The sequence below is a fragment of the Doryrhamphus excisus genome, linkage group LG18 (genome assembly GCF_037039965.1).
Source record: "Doryrhamphus excisus strain RoL-2023G ecotype Guam linkage group LG18, RoL_Dexc_Guam_v1.1, whole genome shotgun sequence".
Lineage (NCBI taxonomy): Eukaryota > Metazoa > Chordata > Actinopteri > Syngnathiformes > Syngnathidae > Doryrhamphus > Doryrhamphus excisus.
The window spans coordinates 7329566-7348371 of NC_136374.1; the positions used below are offsets into that span (position 1 = coordinate 7329566).

The window sequence follows — 18806 nt, forward strand, 5'->3', positions numbered from 1 at the left end:
TCCAGCTATCTATTAGATAGGACAAAAGCTGTGATTTAAAAAGTATGGGTGGAATTTCTTGTAATAGTCAAAACATTTTCCTCAGATTGAGACTCGTTTTATGTTACTTTTGCTGCAGTCCAACAAAAACAAGACAAATTCAAAGATTGGACAACCTGCTAGGTGGAAAATGTTGTAGTTGGTGGTGCGTATATTTTCGGTTTAAGATGGATTCCTTCTTCATGCCCGTTGCCTTGGAAAATGACAACGCAAACAGTGCAAAAGTAATAACATTTAATTCAAACAAAACCATGCAACAGGTCCCCCGTCACCCTGATTGAACTCTCCTGTTATAAAATAAACATCCAAAGCCATACATTGCTCAGTGGGCACTCACTACATGAGAAACTACTTCAGGGAATACACGCAGCTCAGCCCGAAAAACTAAAGAAACCCAAACAAGAACCCCCCCCCCCCCGAAAAGACCAGAAAAGAAATAAAAGTCAGCACGGGCCCTGGCAATGTGGCAATCCAGAAAAGTGCCAAGCACACACTTGTTCTCTGCAGAGTGATGTCTCCACCCAACCCTATCCAAATCTATCTCCATCACGTAGCGCTACCAACCAAACCACACTTATACATCTTCCAACGTTGAGTGATGAGCCTGCAGTGCTTTTTGTGATACAGTCGTCCCTCACTCCGGCATGTTTTGGAAACAAATTCATAAATGACCGCTATTTTGTGGAATATTATTAGTCAAAAAGGCATCATTACTATCATACTGATGACCTGTGACCTTATATTACATTACCTTAATGCATGTAGGCATGTCTGACAAAATTACGGTTGTAAATCGTTTCAATTAGAACAATTCTTATTCTTTAAGTTTAGAATAAATAAATTGGAAGCTAATGAGTTAGCATGCTATGTTTAAAGCAATGGCTCTCTCCTGTGACAATGCAGTGATCCCATAGCCTGCCTATTACAGTTGAGCAATGTGCTGTAAACAAACAAAAATAGTAGTGTAAATGTGACTATAGGGGTGTTATTTCATGTCTAAAAGGCTCTAATAATGGTTAGAAAGTCACAAACGGGTTTTGTTCCATTCTTCCATTTGTTAATATTGAATCCCGATTCACTTATCACGGTCGTGCCTGAAACCAATTAACCATGATAACCAAGGGACGACTGTACATACATTGCTGAATGCCCCCCCTCATAGCTTTCCTCCCCATGTATCAGACTTGCTCCTTTTGTCAGGAAAGCCCGACACATTCACATCTTTGGGATTGCAGGAATTGGGGAACTAATTGGGGAGACTAAAATAACCTCTGAGACCAAGTGACGTATTATTTGAGAATGGAGTTCAGACATACAGTAAAAGTGTGTAGTTGTTAAAAAAAACAAAAACCCAAATCTTGGAATGGTCTGAAAATGAACATCCATTACACTTTCAGGGATTTGATTTCAATCCCTCACCACAGTACCGACAGATTTTGGAGGATTTACTCTTCCACCACACAATCAGTATGCACATGGTTACTTTACAATCTTGGAAGTGTAACACAAAGAGGCTAAAAATGCACAGTATGTTTTTTTTTGATTGAAAGGTCACACCTGCTCCAAGGACCAGAATGGGGAACTGGGTGAGGAAGTAGCTTGTACATTCCTCTCGCTGTCCAATGGGATGTTTCAGATGGATAAAATGACACTTGTGGAGCCAAAGTGGTTTAGCCAGTGTTGAGTATGTGGGCTCTGAGGTGTTTGTGTGTGTGTGTGTGTGTGTGTGTGTGTGTGTGTGTTGTGTGCGTGTAGATGAAGAGGAGGGGACGGTAGAAGGCAGGTGCATCAGTTGTACATTAGGCCTTCAGGTGGCTGGGAAAGCTTGATGTTTTCTCTCAACATCATATGCTGTCTGAGCTCCTGCAGCACCATGCGTATGGTGTGATAGTTCTTCCACTTGCTCAAGCTGGTCAAAGCCTTCATGTCCACCTGCAAAGAAGAGCAAATGATGTTAATGGGAGAGGCGTGGAACGGTATATACAGTACAGGTGCAATTGGATCTGTACAGTATACATTATGTGTGGGACAGAATGTTTATGGCATCACGCGTCTACTCTGTAATAAAAACACAGTGCAGTCCAGCCTTTGTCTCGTGATTGTGCCAAGGAGACGACAGAGCTTGAAAAGCCTCATCTGTGGTCAAAGTATCCTGATTAGGAGCACCTGGCCTTCACGGTGAAATGTAAAAGAGACAAAGACAATGGAGGATGATGGAGGACTATGGAGGACGGCCTCCAGGCTCTGGCTTCCCCTAATTGCAAGTGTTCTGCTAGTCAAAAGGCTGGACTGCATATTTGTGGTGGATGCTTTTTTTTTTTTGCACAGTCTCCTCGCCCAGATTTCTGCTCGCCTTTCATGACCGCTTTCATTTCACAAGTAACATTTTCCATCCCTGACTTTTAATGTGTACTGCGTTGGAATTTGATACACCTCTCTACCGAACCAAAGGTTACGTACCAAAAAAAAAATAGTTGATTATATTACAAATTAGTTATTATTATTTGGGCTTTTTCTCCTGATGCTCATTGTGTTTTATTTTGATACATGGTGGTTACTTTGGTGCGGTCTGGTTTGTGTTCACACTTGTATTTTTGTCAGGACACCAAATAATACTCAGTGATGATGATTGGACAGTATGTGACGTGTACACTGTGTGACAAAAGTCATCCAAACAACAAGAGGTCTTTAGGGTCACATATATTTATGGGACTTTCCCTTCAATGGCAGATGTTTTACCAGCTGAGCTGACAGGAAGAGGATATAAATAATAAGACAGACAACTTCAGCAACCTGTAATGATCAACATGACCGCTTTGTTGAAAAAAATACAGGTATGTTTAACGACCTTTTTTTTTCTTCAAGATTTTCCACTCAGCTTTCTCTTGGGTGTTGCGCTGCATCGCCTGGTTGTGCTTACATTTGGTGACATCATATCCGCTATTGTGGTGTGTTGGTGCGGTCAGCGTTCACACTTGCCTCCCTCATTATTATAGTCCACTGGTGCACATGACCAAGGTAAGAAAGGCTGAAAGCTAACCACCACTGAAGAAGACAAACGCTTTGACTGGGCCAATAACTATCTGCAGACAGATTTGTCAAAGGTCTTATGAACTGACAAGATGAGAGTGACGCTTGATGGACCAGATGGATGCATCTGAAATGGGCATAGAGCTGATATGAGCTGGAATTATTAAAGATGACTATTACCGATGAGTTTCGTGGGCCCTTTTGGGTTGAAGACCGACTCAAATTCAACTCCCAGTTTCTACGTAGAAGACACTTACTTCACACAGTGGTACAGGGAAAAAGTATGACTCTATCCAAAAAATATATTTTTTATGCAGGACAATGCTCCATCTCATGCTTCAAAGTACTTGTCCACTGCATGGCTTGCGAGTAAAGTCCTTAAAGATGAAAAATAATGACATGGCCCCCTTCCTCACCTGACCTAAACCGTATTGGAAACTTGTGTGCCCTTCTTAAATGGAAAATATACGGTGAATGAAAACAGTACACTTCTCTGAACAGTGTCTGTTTGCTGCTTCACTAAAATTGAAGAAAATCCATGGATGATTATTGGGAAGAAAAGGGTGAAATAAATAAAAATAAAACAAGTTTGAGACGTATAGACATGAACTATAACTTTACAACACACATTGCATTCGCCGCCATGGAGGTGTGCATTAGTAGTCCGGGAACTTGCAGTAATACAATTGTACAATCCTCAGCCATCCTGCCTCAGTGTTAATGTGGAAGGGCTACCATACAAAACCATGTTGGAGGTTGGACTTCAGTTGTGTTTTTTCTTTCTTTTGCATTGTTTCCTGTTAGGGGCTCCTATTTTGGTTTTCTGTTTCCTGTCTTGGGATCATGCATGTGCAGCAACTTTGCTTCAGCTGCTACGCATGGCAGTAGCACCTATGAAGACCTCCACTCGTCGTTACATGATTGTTTTCTGTGTTGTACTTTTTGATTCACGCGAGGTTTCATTTTTTTCCCCCTGAATTAATGGACTTTGTGTACTGCACCTGCATGACGTCCTGGAATCCTGGTGTGGCACTATACGCAAGAACAGAACATGACAACAGTTCTTTTCACAAGCAGTGAAACCTGTGGTAGCGCTGCTCTGTTGAGTCATTTTGGGGTTATTTTTAGGCACTCATCAGCAGCTGCTATGGACTTAACCTGGCTCTGCCTCTACTGTATGAGTGTGCTCTTACAGAAACCAATTAGTATTTCTACCTTGAGCGGCAATGTTGCACGCTGACACAATGCTTTCTCGCGCTCTTTGAATTCCCCCTTGATGGATTCAGGCATATCAGTATAATCAATTTTGTCAAAAGAGATATTTGAGAACATGTTGTGCTTACCAGACCATTTGATGTATGTACTCCCACCATGTTGATCTTGGTCAGAAAGCGTACTTGAGGTGCATGCTCAGGATATTTGGGTCCGCATTCAATTTTCAGAGTGTATATTCTGCCTTCGTACGTTGTCTGTAAAACACACACATGCACACACACAGAGAAAAGGGGCATTAGTTGAGTCAGTAGCTTGATAAGCACATTGTACAGTACGTCTTCATTTACAGATCCAACACAGGACAAAATCATGTAATATCAAAACCAGTAGCTGATCTTTACAATTATTTTACAGATAAAAGGTGATAAAAATATTAAATCTATATCTGTACCTTAAAAGGTCATCCCAAATAGCACTGATTTTTTTGCATAAAATACAAGTGAATTGATTTTCTATATGATAAACTTTCAAGACAGCCTGCCAGGATGCATGTTACCATATTGTTACCTTTGCAATGGTCTGTAAACACAATGGGTTTAGTAGGGTTGGGTGATCATTTTCATTTAACGATATAAATTCTTCCAATGATAAGAAAATGACTTACAGCAGTATACATGATGAACAGAAACCGACTGTATTGACACATTGGCGCCTTACGTGTACCACAGATGATGTCTGCGTCAATGGAATTGCGGAATATGCCAATTAAAAACAGAATTTACTGTTAAAGGCAAATTCTTACGGAAATTGACATAATGTGAATGAAATGCTGTCATCGGGAGGAAAAGGAACTTTGTGTGGGGTAGTATTTACTCGACGGAGCATTTTACAATGCCCAATGATGACATGCATTTGTGAGTGGGGGGGGGGGGGGGGGGGGTGTGAGAAGGATGTATATTCCTGCATCCAGGTCATCTTACATTATCAACACACAAGAAAATACACTAGCGACCTTCAAAATAAGAGCGCTGTTTGCCGTCTAACTGTGAAAACTAAATAAGAGTGTCATACATATGCAGCTGGAATTGCATGGGTGACTATATCTTTGTTGAAGATGTAGCTGCAATGTGTGCAGAGGATGCCATCGCATTAGAAAAAGCTAGCTAGATTTTGTGTCGCACGAGGGTGTAGCAATGGAACGGTTCATCTTTTTAATTGCCCGAAATGCAAAAAAGTTTGTGCACAGTCCTGGGATACAAGAGAAGACTGATGCCTTCAGCTGTGGCGAGCATACACTATGACTAAACTATGACCTCTATGACTTGGACGGCCCAACAAGGAAAAGTGGCCACTTGACCTGTCTCACTTGAGAGACTGAGCCCGACAGCCAGTCCACTGGAACCTCTGACATCAACATCTCAGGCTAAACCAAGCGAAACAGATCTAGAGTAAGTAAAGCAGAGTCATTTTGTGTTTCGACAAAACTAATTATGGCTAATTATTGTTGTTGTAATTGGCAGTTGTATAATCTCTCAAAACAGTCCCTGAAGAAAGTACCTCTAACCCACATTACAATTATTTTTAAATGCTAATTTTAATACTTCATGTTTGTATGAGAGCGACATTTCAAATACTATGCTTGTGTGATTTACAGTGCATCCGGAAAGTATTCACAGCGCTTCACTTTTTCTACATTTTGTCATGTTACAGCCTCATCCCAAACTGAATTAAATTAATCTCTTACCTCAAAATTCTACACAAAATACTCCATTATGACAATGTGAAAAAAGGCTGTGAATACTTTCCGGATGCACTGTAGGTGTCATTTAGGAGGAACTAGCATGTAACTAGCACTAGTTTAGCATGCAAAGGGCATCTGCCCCAATGGAAGGACAGGGCAAAAAAACAAAAAAAACAAAATGTTGGCAAAATGTAAGCAGTTACAGACACTGATAAACAACCTCTTGTGCTTATAAAATGTTCACTGACAAGTATTGATTTGGAACAAAATCATGATTAGGGTAGGGTTGTCGTCATCAGGATTGGCTGCCAAACCAGCTCTGTTTTGAAAATCAGAAAAAAATCAGGTTCAGCCTCAATATCGGGCTGATCCATGACAATTGTTGTATAAAACTCTGGCCACACTCCAACATGGCCGGTCGCGGTAAACGCCACCAAAATGGTTGGCACCCGCCTCCCGGAAGAGAAAGAAAACACAACACCATTTATTATATTATATTATATTATATTATATGCAGCAACTGTGTCACAAGACAAAGGTAAATAAGACACTTAAGACATAAATAAGACTTTTGCGTGTTACTATAAACGTGGTCCCTTGCGGACCTGAAAGAGAGGCAGACAGGAAGTGACGTTGGGGTTCAGAGTTTCAGCGTTGCACAGGTAACGGCCAGTAGACAACAGTAGACTATGTTTTCAGTAGGGATTTTTATGATATTATTGTCCTTTTGTGAGATAATAAAAGCCTTGTGTGGGCCACACTGAACATGACACGAAGACTATTGTCATATAGTGATCAGTGTAAAAATACTACATTTCATCATCTTCTAATGTGTCTTCAGAAAACCTTTCAGTTGTGTATTTTTGTTCCGTTACTTTTTTCATGCTTAAAAATGCAAAATTTCTGAAAAAAAGGTAACAATCACTTAAATATGCACATTATTGACTAAAATAGGCTGCGTTCAATCATGAAACAGCATGAATAATATATTTTATAAAAACCATGATAGAGTGAAGCCGCGACATTCAAATCGAGATGTGTCAAAAGATTATGTGCTTGTTTTGCTTTTCATGTTTATCACTGACTTTTTGCCTCATCACAACATTATTTCTCTCTCCAATGGCATTTCATTCCAATTACACTGTACCTGCTCATAGCCAATTATGCAAATTAGATAATGACATTTACCATGAATAACCTGTGGAAAATATGTGCATCTGATGAAAATGATGAAAGTATGCAGCAGTGGTCAGTGTGTCTTGATGAGTTTAAGGCCTGGTGTGGAGTAAATTTGGAAAGGTGGGAAAAAAATCCAATCTCAAGGCATTAACGACTCGAGTAGTCTTTTTTTTTAAATGCATTCCAAAAAATTTGTTGAAACAGTCACGCTATTATAGCCTTTAACTGCTTTCAACTTCCTGTCGTGCTTCTCTCTTACTTGAAAAAGGCTGATTCAAAGGAAACAGCACTTCTTTGTTGTTGTTGCTGTGCCCTGACAGCAAAACAGCTGATGACTTCATAGCATATTAACAGTAAACTTGCCTTGATTCAAGTCATCACAGGCTGTGGAGCTTCCACTACCAAGCCACATTAAAGGGATAGTTTGAATTTTTTTTTTTTTTTTTACATGAAGTTGGATGACATCCCCATCAGCACCCCTCCACGCACACACATGGTCCCGTGAGTCCAGTTTTGGTCAGATTTCGGAGAAGAGGAAAATAGTTATGGTTGCTGGGGCCATTTAGAGTTTGGCTTCACAAATCACTCTGTGTTACTCTCCATTCCTATCCAATGCATGTTATCGCCTGTCCATTGTTGTGTGTGTGATGAAGGGGGCTGCAACACTTGCATCTACACCTGCGGTGGAACATATATGTAAACACGTGTTGCAGCCTTTCCAGTGCGTAACCAGAACTAAGTTCCTCTTCACTGAAATCCAACCAGAACTGGGCTCACGGGAGCAATTGGGTTGGGGGTGAGGGTAAGTCATCATTGATGCGCTACAATGCTTCATGTCAAAACATCCAAACTGTCCCTTTAAATTGGAAAACAATATATACTGATTTTTCATGTTGTGAAGCATCGATGTTGAACGTCTCACCTTGGGGGGGCCAATAATGGTGGCATTCCAGTGAGTGAGGGTCATGTCATCATCGTTGGTAAGGCCCCAACTAACTGTGCCATCTCCGACTCCTTTCTGACCTTCTTCCAGTTCCTCCAGCAGCCGGAAATTGCGGGGAACTATAGCTTTACACAGAATAATAGTTTTTCAATTAGAGTAAAATGGCTTTCCTTGACTAGACACTGATGACTAAATATTCATCAAATCCAAAGACGACCGTAAAAGCATCATTGGCCTGTGACACATTACCCCAAGTTACTGGGTGTAATGTACTCCACCTTTAGTTACACTACCCAGGATGGTGGAGGTGCGTCACAACACAGAATGTACACTTCCTTCCTCGCTTGGAATGTGTACCGAGTGAGACTCAGTATGGTGCGTTTGGTTCACAAGAGCTGTGTATCAATTTAATTAGAATAAGAATACATTTTTCACGACACTCATACTTTAAACATACATTGTTCATCACAATCCTTCTTGGCTTATATTATAACATAACATGAAAAGTGTTGAATCTAGCTCGTCTACTAGCCACAGACTATGGAGGAACCTGTTGTTTCAGTGCGACAAATATAAACACGCCTGTGATTAATGATAGCATACGATGATCCCACGAAATAATTTAATCTAAAAAAGAACAAACATCTTCGGGGTGTATGAAATATGCTGGGAAAACCAGGCTTGAGTGTGTTCACCTTCCCGTGGCAGCTGTCAAATTGCCAAGAATTGTTATAATATCAGATGACTATTATGTTTGATATAACGTTGAACCCCCCAATGTATGTTGTCCTCTGATCCAGCTCACCCCTCATGTCGACTCATAAAGGCTGACGGCCACTTTTGCTAGCCAATAAGCTATCAAGTAGCAATGCGGGTAGCATGTCAAGCACAACTGGGGAAGTCCAACGGTCACAAGATATCACATTTAGCTTGTTAAACAATCGTGTTACTAAATGTGTTATGTTGTCAAGTGTGCCGTCTTAATTTCGGTAAATAAGGAGATATTAGCCAGGCTATCAAAGAAGTGGGCTTACTTGTTCCGGGGACGGACGCCATCTTGGTCACAGCTTCTCGGAAACGCGCACGTACAACGTTGACGCAGGGGAGCGCGCGCGTCCGCCGCAACAAAAAGCCCCCCCCCCAGTCCAGCTGTCCGGAAACAATGGTTCAGGAGCCAGATGTCATTCTTTGGACGACTGCATCTGTTCATACGATAAATTGTGTTTATTTGATTTTTTTTCCAAGGGCATTTTAAAGTAAAACCACGGTGTTAAAAATAAAGTTCATCCATCAATTTTCTATGCCGCTCTGGAGATTTAAAAAATGGAGATCCGAACTACAAGAATGTAAAAAATATAAAACTTTCTTATTAATTTTAACCCATCCATTTTCTACGAAAAGATATATTTTCCGGGTCAGACACCAAAACTTATTACCGGATAATGCGGTAGTCTTCCCAGGGCATTGGGAGGTGAAGAAGCAAAATTCCCTTCTTTATTTTAATAGTCAGTTTATAGTTTACAGTTTATTTTAATAGTCATCCTGCAGAGCCATAAAGGTGGCGAAAAGAAAGATACGTAGTACGGTGCAAAACCATGCCGCACCAGAAGTTGCATTAATGTTCAGATTTATTTTATGTATTAGTCTTGTATTTATTAGTTAGTTTCAGTGTCACAATGTTCTTATAAAGAATACATTCAGAGACGTATTATATATTATTGTTGTCACTAAAATGTCCTTTGACTAACATAACACTACGTCTGGTGGTATGCGATTGCCATCTATTGGACAAATTTGAAAAAACACTCTGTGAGATGAAAGGTTTTTTTTGTCAATGCCAGTCAGAAAACAAATGACGAGAATAAATGATGAAAAAATACTTGTGCTGTAGATTAGAGATACCATTACAATTAGAGATAAAAAAAACAACAATCAGTAAAATTATTGAAAAACTGACAAAAATAATAATAATAATAAATGAACAAATTAAAATGATTTTTGATTGTGGGTCAGTTTGGATAACAGGATAACAAAACAAAACCAATGAAAATGTCCAAATTGTGAATATTTAGTGTGGATAGCATTACTTTCTAGTAGACTTAACTCCCTTAGGTACATATGGCCTTCACTATAGAACATCACAGGTTGCCTCTGGAATCCTCTTTCGGGCCTCCATAATGACATGATACCTCCAGCCCCAAAGATGCCGTCCATCACCTTTGCCTTCATCTTCTTTAGCAAGGCAGTGGTCATCTTGGAAGTATATTTGGGCTCCTTATCATGTCCTTCACCTCACTTTGTCATCATGGACCCCCCAAGATCAAGGCCCCGGTGAAGAAGGCTCAGCAGCGGCTCCACTTCATACACAAGAACTGTCATTTATTGCTTACTTAAATGACAATGTCATTGTAATTTTTACGCAATGTCAATGAAATTATTCCATTTCTGCCCTTCTGCCCTAGTGGGGTATGGTCTCCCGCTGGTCTCGGGGGTGCGGCTCTCCTCCGGCCTGCTGGTGCCCTGTTGCCGGTTGGGATTGCTCCTCCATGGCCTCTTGCTGGTCTCTTCGGGGAGTTGCTTTGGGGGTGGGTCTTGGGGAGTCGGCCCTGGCTTTGCCCGCACCCACGGGGCCGGAGGATCTCTGGCGGTGGGGTTTGCTGGGTGGTAGAAGGCAGTCTCTCTCCTTTTGTCATTCTCAGTGACAATTACACAATGACCCTTAGCCATCATTGACATTTAACTGTTCTGTTTGTCACTGTTGTTGTTTTGGGAATTCTTGTTGCTGCTGTTTTTGTCTCTCGCTCTACTGCCCCCAACCCCCCCCCGACCCCACCTTTCTCTTCTCCCCTCTTCTTTTCTGTTCTTCTTTTTGCTCCGGTCCAGTCGCTCCAAATGGCATGACAAAAACATCAAATAACGGCAAATAAAATTTCATGGTACAGGGAAGTTGTAGCCAACACCTTTCCTGACACAGAGCAAATCTGTCTAGCATGTAAGGGCATTTAGATGAACAATACTATCTGCCCCAATGGCTGGACGGGACAAAAAAAAAAAAAAAAAAAAAGAAATTATTCCATGCTCTGCTCTCAGTATGTCACACTACACGTTGTGTTCATGTTTCTTTCGATGAACAGTAGCTCCCTAGTGTTGGAAGCACCCATGCAGCCCCATACCCAGGTAGGAAAAACGCCCAATTGGGCCCTATTAGTACTGTTTCACAGTCTCGGTGAGACTCCTGCATCTGTGGAGGTACAGTATTTTGGTCCACTCTGTGGTATACACTAGTTCTATAGTTGTAGTCTTATTTGTAAAGTATGAACAGTAACAACGGTCACATGAATATTTCCTGGAATTGAAGAATCTGGATGGCCCCCAGGGTAAATAAGAACCCACGAACAACCCACTGAGAGACCTGCAGTGGAACACAAGAGCGCCCCTGGCAAGAAGCAAGAGATGAGGCGGGCACCCCTGTACTGGGTTGATAAGCTACTACAAGTTCTCCAAGGTACCACATGGTAAATAGACATGTGGGACCCCCCTTTTATGTAAAGAGGAGGATTTTAGATTCTACATTTTATAAGAGGCCAGTGCAGTGAAGCTGGTTTCCGAGAGCTACATGATCTCTTCTCCTGGTTCTGTTTAGAAGTCCTGCAACAACATTAAAGAGCAGCTGGACCGTTAGAGCAAACCATGGACTACTTGTTCAGCATTGGAGAGCTGGAAATGTTTCACCCTGGAGTTCAGAATATTTCCAAAAATACATTTCCATATTCAGGTCTCTGCTGGGTGTGTCTCTGCAGGTGTGGCGGGTGAACGGCTGTGTTGTTAAATGACGTTTCATCGGTGAGAGGTTAGAATGTTGTAAATTGACAGGTGGTGGAATGGCCTTATTAATAGCTTCCTTCACTCTTGCATTCGTCCTCTTTGGCCAAGATCCTGGCTGTGTTGTCCTCAAAGGAATGTTCCTCCCCTTTTCAGATGCAAATGAGATGCAGCATACAACACCGCTGAGCTTGCTTGCACGGACTTTGAATTTGAAGTGCATAGAAATGTTATCCGCCTGAGTTTTTACTCTCACAATGTGTGATTGGTGTAGGGCCGGATGGAGCAGACATATACCTTATTTATCCCCAAAGAAGAGAAAGTCACATAATGTACATGTACATTTGGACCAGTGATGTGTGATCAGGGGAGCCAGGTGAGGCTCTCATGATGAAAAACAAAATATTAATCCTTGCATCCAAATATACAAATTTCCCCACTGAGGGACGAATAAAGGCATATCTTAATCTTAATCCATTTTCTATGCCACTTATCCAAACAAAGGGAGCGGGGGTATGCTGGAGCCTATCCCGGCTGTCTGGTACACCCTCGACTGGTCGCCTTCCCATCACAGGGCACATATAGACAAATAACCATTCACACTCACATTCATACCTATGGACAATTTTGCCTTTGAACTGAACATGTATGTTTTTGGAATGTGGGAAAACCCATGCATGCTTGGGGAGAACATGCAAACTCCACACAGGATTCAAACCCAGGTGGCTGTGTAGCTAACATGCTAATCACTCATTCACCGTGTGGCCCATGAATTATGATAACATTCTTTCTTTTCTTAATTTATTTCAGACATGCATACTATGTTACATTATTCTTTCTCACATATACACTTAAAATACAATACACTTACAATATCTATCTATCTATCTATCTATATATATATATATATATATATATATATATACTATATATATATATATATATACATACATACACATACATACACATAGTACATGCACACACACAACACCTCATTACTACACATGTCTGAAAAGGAGCAGGAAGAAGCAAAGCTTATTAAATCCTACCCCTTCTCCACGCCATAGCAGTTAATTCAATATGTGATTTTTTTCCACACATATAATCACAGAATCTTTACATAAGACAAAACAACAAAAGAAGAGTGGGAACATCGGACACCCCAGCAAAACCCCAGGACATTGCTGAAGCACACCACCAACCCCGCTAGTCAACCCACCTGCATGGCCCCGACCCCCCTAGCCCCCGAGTGCACCCACCGAGTGCCCAGCACCCCAGCAGTCCCTGCACACCCCGCTGCCCTCCAATAAGATGCCATTTTGGCTGGATCCACAATCATGTGTGATCCCTGGGCGAGCCTACATTTGGATGGATTGTTTATAAACATAAAATATACATAAAATATATATTAATATTCGACCTGTATTATGAATGTATTTTTATGACAAGCACATGCTGTATGAGGGTAGGAACCTATGGCCCTGTAAATTGTAAATTGCCTTCCAGTTCAGCTCTCTCATCGCAACGACAGTCTGGTGCATTGACCGCATTAAAGCAGATGCTGTGCTAATTTTCCTGTCAACATCCTGCTCCACCTGTGAACAACAACAATACAACAATACTTACAAACAAAACTCCTCCACCTGGGAGAAAGACCTCACTCCTTACCCGAGGACAAACCACCCTTTTCTGTCTGAGAACCATGGCCTCAGATTTGGAAGTGATGGGTCTCATCACAGATGGATTCAAACACTGAACTCTGAAGGTCGCGGCTTGATGACGCCATCAGGACATTCATTCATTCATTTTCTACCGCTTATCCTCACAAGGGTCGCGGGGGTGCTGGTGCCTATCCCAGCTGTCTTCGGGCGAGAGGCGGGGTACACCCTGGACTGGTCGCCAGCCAATCACAGGGCACATATAGACAAACAACCATTCACACTCACATTCATACCTATGGACAATTTGGAGTGGCCAATTAACCTAGCATGTTTTTGGAATGTGGGAGGAAACCGGAGTACCCGGAGAAAACCCACGCATGCACGGGGAGAACATGCAAACTCCACACAGAGATGGCCGAGGGTGGAATTGAACCCTGGTCTCCTAGCAGTGAGGTCGGCGCACTAACCACTCGAACGCCGTGCTGCCCCATCAGGACATTATCATCCACAAATAGCAGAGACCAGATTCTAAGACCCCCAAGCAGGACAGTTTCAGTACCTCGACTGCACCTATTCTGTCCATAAAAATAATGAACTGAATCGGTGACAAAGGGCAGCCTTAGCGGAGACCATTTTGATAATTAACAAATATGGTTCCTTGCTCTTTAAAGAAGAAGACCTAAACCTTTTCATGCAATCCTTTTCATCGTTCATTGGTAGCTCCCTACTTTATACTACTTACCACTTCTCTGTACTGATGCAAAGACTGAATAAGGTAAACAAGGTGTTGCCCTCTGACCAGACCTCCCCCAGCTTGCTGTCAGCCAACCGCCTGGCAGGTCTCCTTCCCCCAATGCAATACAGCCAGCTCCAAAAACATAGACAAGAAGGCAGTCTGTGTGTGTTTGTTTCTTGGGAATGAATGGGTCAGTGTTTTTCCCTGGGACATGACTGCGATGTTTCTCCTGACACACAGGCACGTTCTTTCACACCGTCGCCTTTCCACATTTTCTCTGTATGTCTGCTATGAACACAGACCTGCACTGTCAAATATATGGACACACGGCCACACCCACTCACAACCTCCCATTGCCGCCATATTTCCTCATCCACATGATTATTTGAATGACAGAATATGCACAGAGGTTATTTGGCAGTTCTCTAAGATCCATCAATAGTGCGAATGTTGGAGCTCGTTCATGTTTTAGCATTGTTTAGCATGTTTATTCAGCCTTTTTTCACACTTTTTCCATATTTTTCAACCCATTCAAACTATTTCTATTTCTTGACACACAACCAACAATTCCCACATTTTCTGCAACTGTGACAACATCCCTACTGAAAATGAATAAAACAAAAAGACATATATTCAACTTATTCAAGGGGTGCTCAATGGGTCAAATACTTACTTTCTTCATTGTAGATCACGACTTCAATAATATTGTTGTGTTACTTGAACAAGCTGATCATTTTATTGAGCATGAAAAAAAAAACACAGCCAATGGGATGTGTGTTTCCAGTTGGCCAGTAGGTGTCTGCAAATCCCCACACTTTTCACTTGCAAGTAGTGCTGCATTCACTGACTGGTGGGAAGTCTGGTTGAGCTGAACACGCATGTCATGTTGTCGAAAGTTAATAACACTACTACTAGTAATAGTAATAAACAAACAAAACATATAAATGAAATAATAAGAAGAAGCGTTTAATTTGTTTCAAGACAAATGATTCGTTTTGTTCACATTGCAGCTTACGCTGATGCTATTTTGAGGCTGTAGTGCTAGTTTTAGTAACACAGTTTGTCTTTTTTTCAATTTTCTTTTATCACACAAAAATATAACATCTTAAATCTTATTAGATTTAAGACATTTTCAATATTTTTTTCTTTAGCAGTTTCAAAATAATATCCTTTAAGAAAATTCAAGTAATGATAATGGTTTTATTTTATTATAAAATGCATACAAATGACAATGGAAACCATTACATAATTCAAAAATTATAATACATTTCTAATAATGAAAATCCAGTCGTGCACATCATCTCAGAGCTTTACAGCGCAACCACAACAACCACACTTCCTGCTTATCCACCAATCACATTCACGGAAAGGTGCATTCATAAACACCGGAATTCCCAATATCAACATTTAGAGTGCAACTACAATACCGTTCAAATACATATCTTTCATTTCTCAGAAAGGAGTTAAAACTAGTTTAGAGACTAGTTTTTAAGACATCTAAGTAAGACGTGGTCCTTTTCACAACTTTGTAGCGACTAAATCGTGATGCACTGTTCTTTGGTGCGCGCACTGGGTTTTAGTAAAAAACAAGGTTCCCTGAATGCAGCACAGTAGTCAATGCTCTTTGCCAAGCCTCATTTTAACACTAAGCAGAGCCGGGCGCTGTTTGCACCCCAAGCGGTTCGCTTTGCTCCGTACCGGCCGGCTCCATGTGGGGGACAAGTCTTCAGGGTGAAACCCCACAACAAGATGACCGAGCATAAAACCAGGGTGTTTCTTGCATTAGCGCTGCACTGATTTATTTGTTATTCAGCGCTTGCATATGCAAACTAAGTGAAAGTTGGATTACTGGGAAGAAACCTGCAAGTCTGGACTGGCCGAGAGTGGAATTTGGAATCGCGTAAACGGCGTGGGTCAGCTTGGATATTTGACGTGGAATGAGTTCAAACTACAACGAGGAGGTGAGTGGAAATTACCTTTAAAGTTCTCAATCAAATTCGCACGGAGTTTGAATATTTGTACAAACGTCTTGTAACATGACATGCGAATTTCACACCAGAAGCTAACTTTAATAGAACTCACTGCGTGCGTATTAACCATTCACCATAAACATGCCAATATTAACCAATTAAGCTAACGCCAGCTAGCCTGAGGGTGTAGAAACTTTGCGGCTCTTCGGAGTTTGGACTCGACCCTCGGGCGGCCCAGTCCATGAAAAGTTCAGTTTGGTCACTCGAGAATTGAACCCAAATGTCACAATGATCGAGTCAACAGTCAAATTAAACTTAACACTGACTAATTCCGTTCGTGTGGGCTGACATCGGTAATGGCCGCGACAACACACAGGTGTGTTTGGCTGTCTCAATTGGTGCACTTCCGTACTTCCAAGTCTTTTGAGAAGTTCACAAATGTTGCAATCGAAACGTCAAAAATGGTGACAATGCAGTGATTGTCGCTTACCAGCCTCACATAGCCGAAGGGGACTTCATCATTAAAAGAAGGGAAGAAGAGGGTCAATATTATAATTGTCATTTTCGGTAAGTAAACAATGACAGTGAAAATGTGTGTATGTAGTAGCGTTATTGAAGTGTACTGACAAGCTGTGTACTTCCTCTTCAATGTACTATAGACACTGTGTACTTACTTCCCTAGGGCATGGATTTAGACAATGTAGTTCCCAATCCCAATACTTAAAAAAAAAAAAAATAATTTTATATAATCATTCAGGGCTGCACTGCAGTCGAGTGGTTAGCGCGCAGACCTCACAGCTCGGAGACCCGAGTTCAATTCCACCCTCGGCCATCTCTGTGTGGAGTTTGCATGTTCTCCCCGTGCATACGGGGGTTTTTTCCGGGTACTCCGGTTTCCTCCCACGTTCCAAAAACATGCTAGGTTAATTGGCCACTCCAAATTGTCCATAGGTATGAATGTGAGTGTGAATGGTTGTTTGTCTATATGTGCTCTGTGGTTGGCTGGCCACCAGTCCAGGGTGTACCCCGCCTCTCGCCCGAAGACAGCTGGGATAGGCCGCAGCACCCCCCGCGACCCTCGTGAGGAAAAAGCGGTAGAAAATGAATGAATGAATGAGTCCCCAATCCATGACTATCATTGCACATTTACCGCTCATTACTCTTATCAGCAGGAATTTTGCAGTGTGGAATGTGATAAAATGAAATGAAGTGACAATACTCAGAGTACAGTTAACAACACTATGTATGAGGAAAAACTCATTTTCTCATGCAATGTTTTGGACAGAGTTGCTTGCTTGGGGCCAATGTTAGTTTTCCTCCTTTTTGGTCTTGCAAGAATCATGTTGTTTATTATGATGGTGGCTTAGGAAGCATGATGGGGTTGGTCATGTTGAACTTTCACCACTGGGGACATGCATGGTGGGTTCATAGTCTGATACTTGACTCAATCTAGGGATTGGGACACCCCTATAACCGCCATTGTGTTTTGACTGAGAATTGCTTGGAAGGCATACAACTCGAAGAGCTCTAAAAGATCGAGGTAGCATCAGAGGGTGAAATTGTGATACAAACCTCGGTTCATTTCTCCCCCCGCCTGTTCTTCTTCCTGAAATTCTGGTAGATTCTGGAACATTGCTGCTCTTTCTGGTGTACTGATGTTTTGTCCAAACCAGTACGGTGGAAGCTTGGTTAGCATCATTCATTTCTTCCAGAAGGTATCAAATCAGTTTTTCCTCCTAAGAAATCAGAGGCGGGGTACACCCTGGACTGGTCTCCAGCCAATCAGAGGGCACATATAGACAAACAACCATTCACACTCACATTCATACCTATGGACAATTTGGAGTTGCCAATTAGCCTAGCATGCATGTTTTTGGAATGTGGGAGGAAAGTACGGAGTACCCGGAGAAAATGCATGCATGCACGGGGAGAACATGCAAACTCCACAGAGAGATGTCAGAGGGTGGAATCAAACTCGGGTATCCTAGCTGTGTGGCCTGTGCGCTAGCCACTCAACAACTGTGCAGCCAAGAAATCATCCAATGAATTCATTACGGAAAGCCAAAAATCTTAACACAAAACACGTCTTTTTACAATTATATTTTTACATGGAGAATATATTGTCCTCGGGCTATCTAAACATGGTCTATGCCAAAAAAAAAAGATTAGACACATCTTTCATCAGAAAAAAGTTTGTTTCTGTCTTTTTCCGTTCTTTTGTAATCACCAGTAGAACAAGGAGAAAAAAAGCTTTTTGTGTGGCAGCACGGTGGTTGAGTGGTTAGCAAGGAGTTCAATTCCACCATCGGCCATCTCTGTGTGGAGGGTATTCCGGCTTTCTCCCACATTCCAAAAACATGCTAGGTTAATTGGCGACTCCAAATTGTCCATAGGTATGAATGTGAGTGTGAATGGTTGTTTGTCTATACGTGCCCTGTGATTGGCTGGCCACCAGTCCAGGGTGTACCCC

The 18806-nt window shown here is 41.7% G+C and overlaps 2 protein-coding genes across 4 annotated transcripts in view; one reads left to right on the top strand and one right to left on the bottom strand.

The window, feature by feature from the left end:
• Window positions 1-256: 256 nt before the first annotated feature.
• Window positions 257-9331, bottom strand: LOC131106456 (ubiquitin-conjugating enzyme E2 variant 2-like). The gene is made up of 4 exons (XM_058055540.2): window positions 9182-9331; window positions 8127-8272; window positions 4413-4538; window positions 257-1971 (listed from the first exon to the last, which is right to left on the bottom strand). The coding sequence occupies exons 1-4, from the start codon at window positions 9201-9203 to the stop codon at window positions 1828-1830; spliced, it is 438 nt and encodes a 145-aa protein (XP_057911523.2). The 5' UTR covers window positions 9204-9331; the 3' UTR covers window positions 257-1827.
• Window positions 9332-16004: 6673 nt separating this feature from the next.
• Window positions 16005-18806, top strand: part of plxnb1b (plexin b1b) — a 75663-nt gene continuing 72861 nt past the window's right edge. For 2 of the 3 annotated variants that reach the window (XM_058054224.2, XM_058054225.2), the window contains exon 1: window positions 16005-16327. The gene's annotated coding sequence lies outside the window, so the exon portion shown is untranslated. The remainder of the gene's footprint in view (window positions 16328-18806) is intronic. The other variant, XM_058054226.2, reaches the window with a different exon arrangement.

Excerpts from the sequence above, each read along its gene's own strand:
- LOC131106456 (XM_058055540.2), bottom strand. The coding sequence starts at position 9,203 with ATGGCGTCCGTCCCCGGAACAA. Across the intron at positions 8,273-9,181 it reads GGCGTCCGTCCCCGGAACAA|CTATAGTTCCCCGCAATTTC; the intron begins GTAAGCCCACTT and ends TTCTGTGTAAAG. Across the intron at positions 1,972-4,412 it reads TACATACATCAAATGGTCTG|GTGGACATGAAGGCTTTGAC; the intron begins GTAAGCACAACA and ends TCTTCTTTGCAG.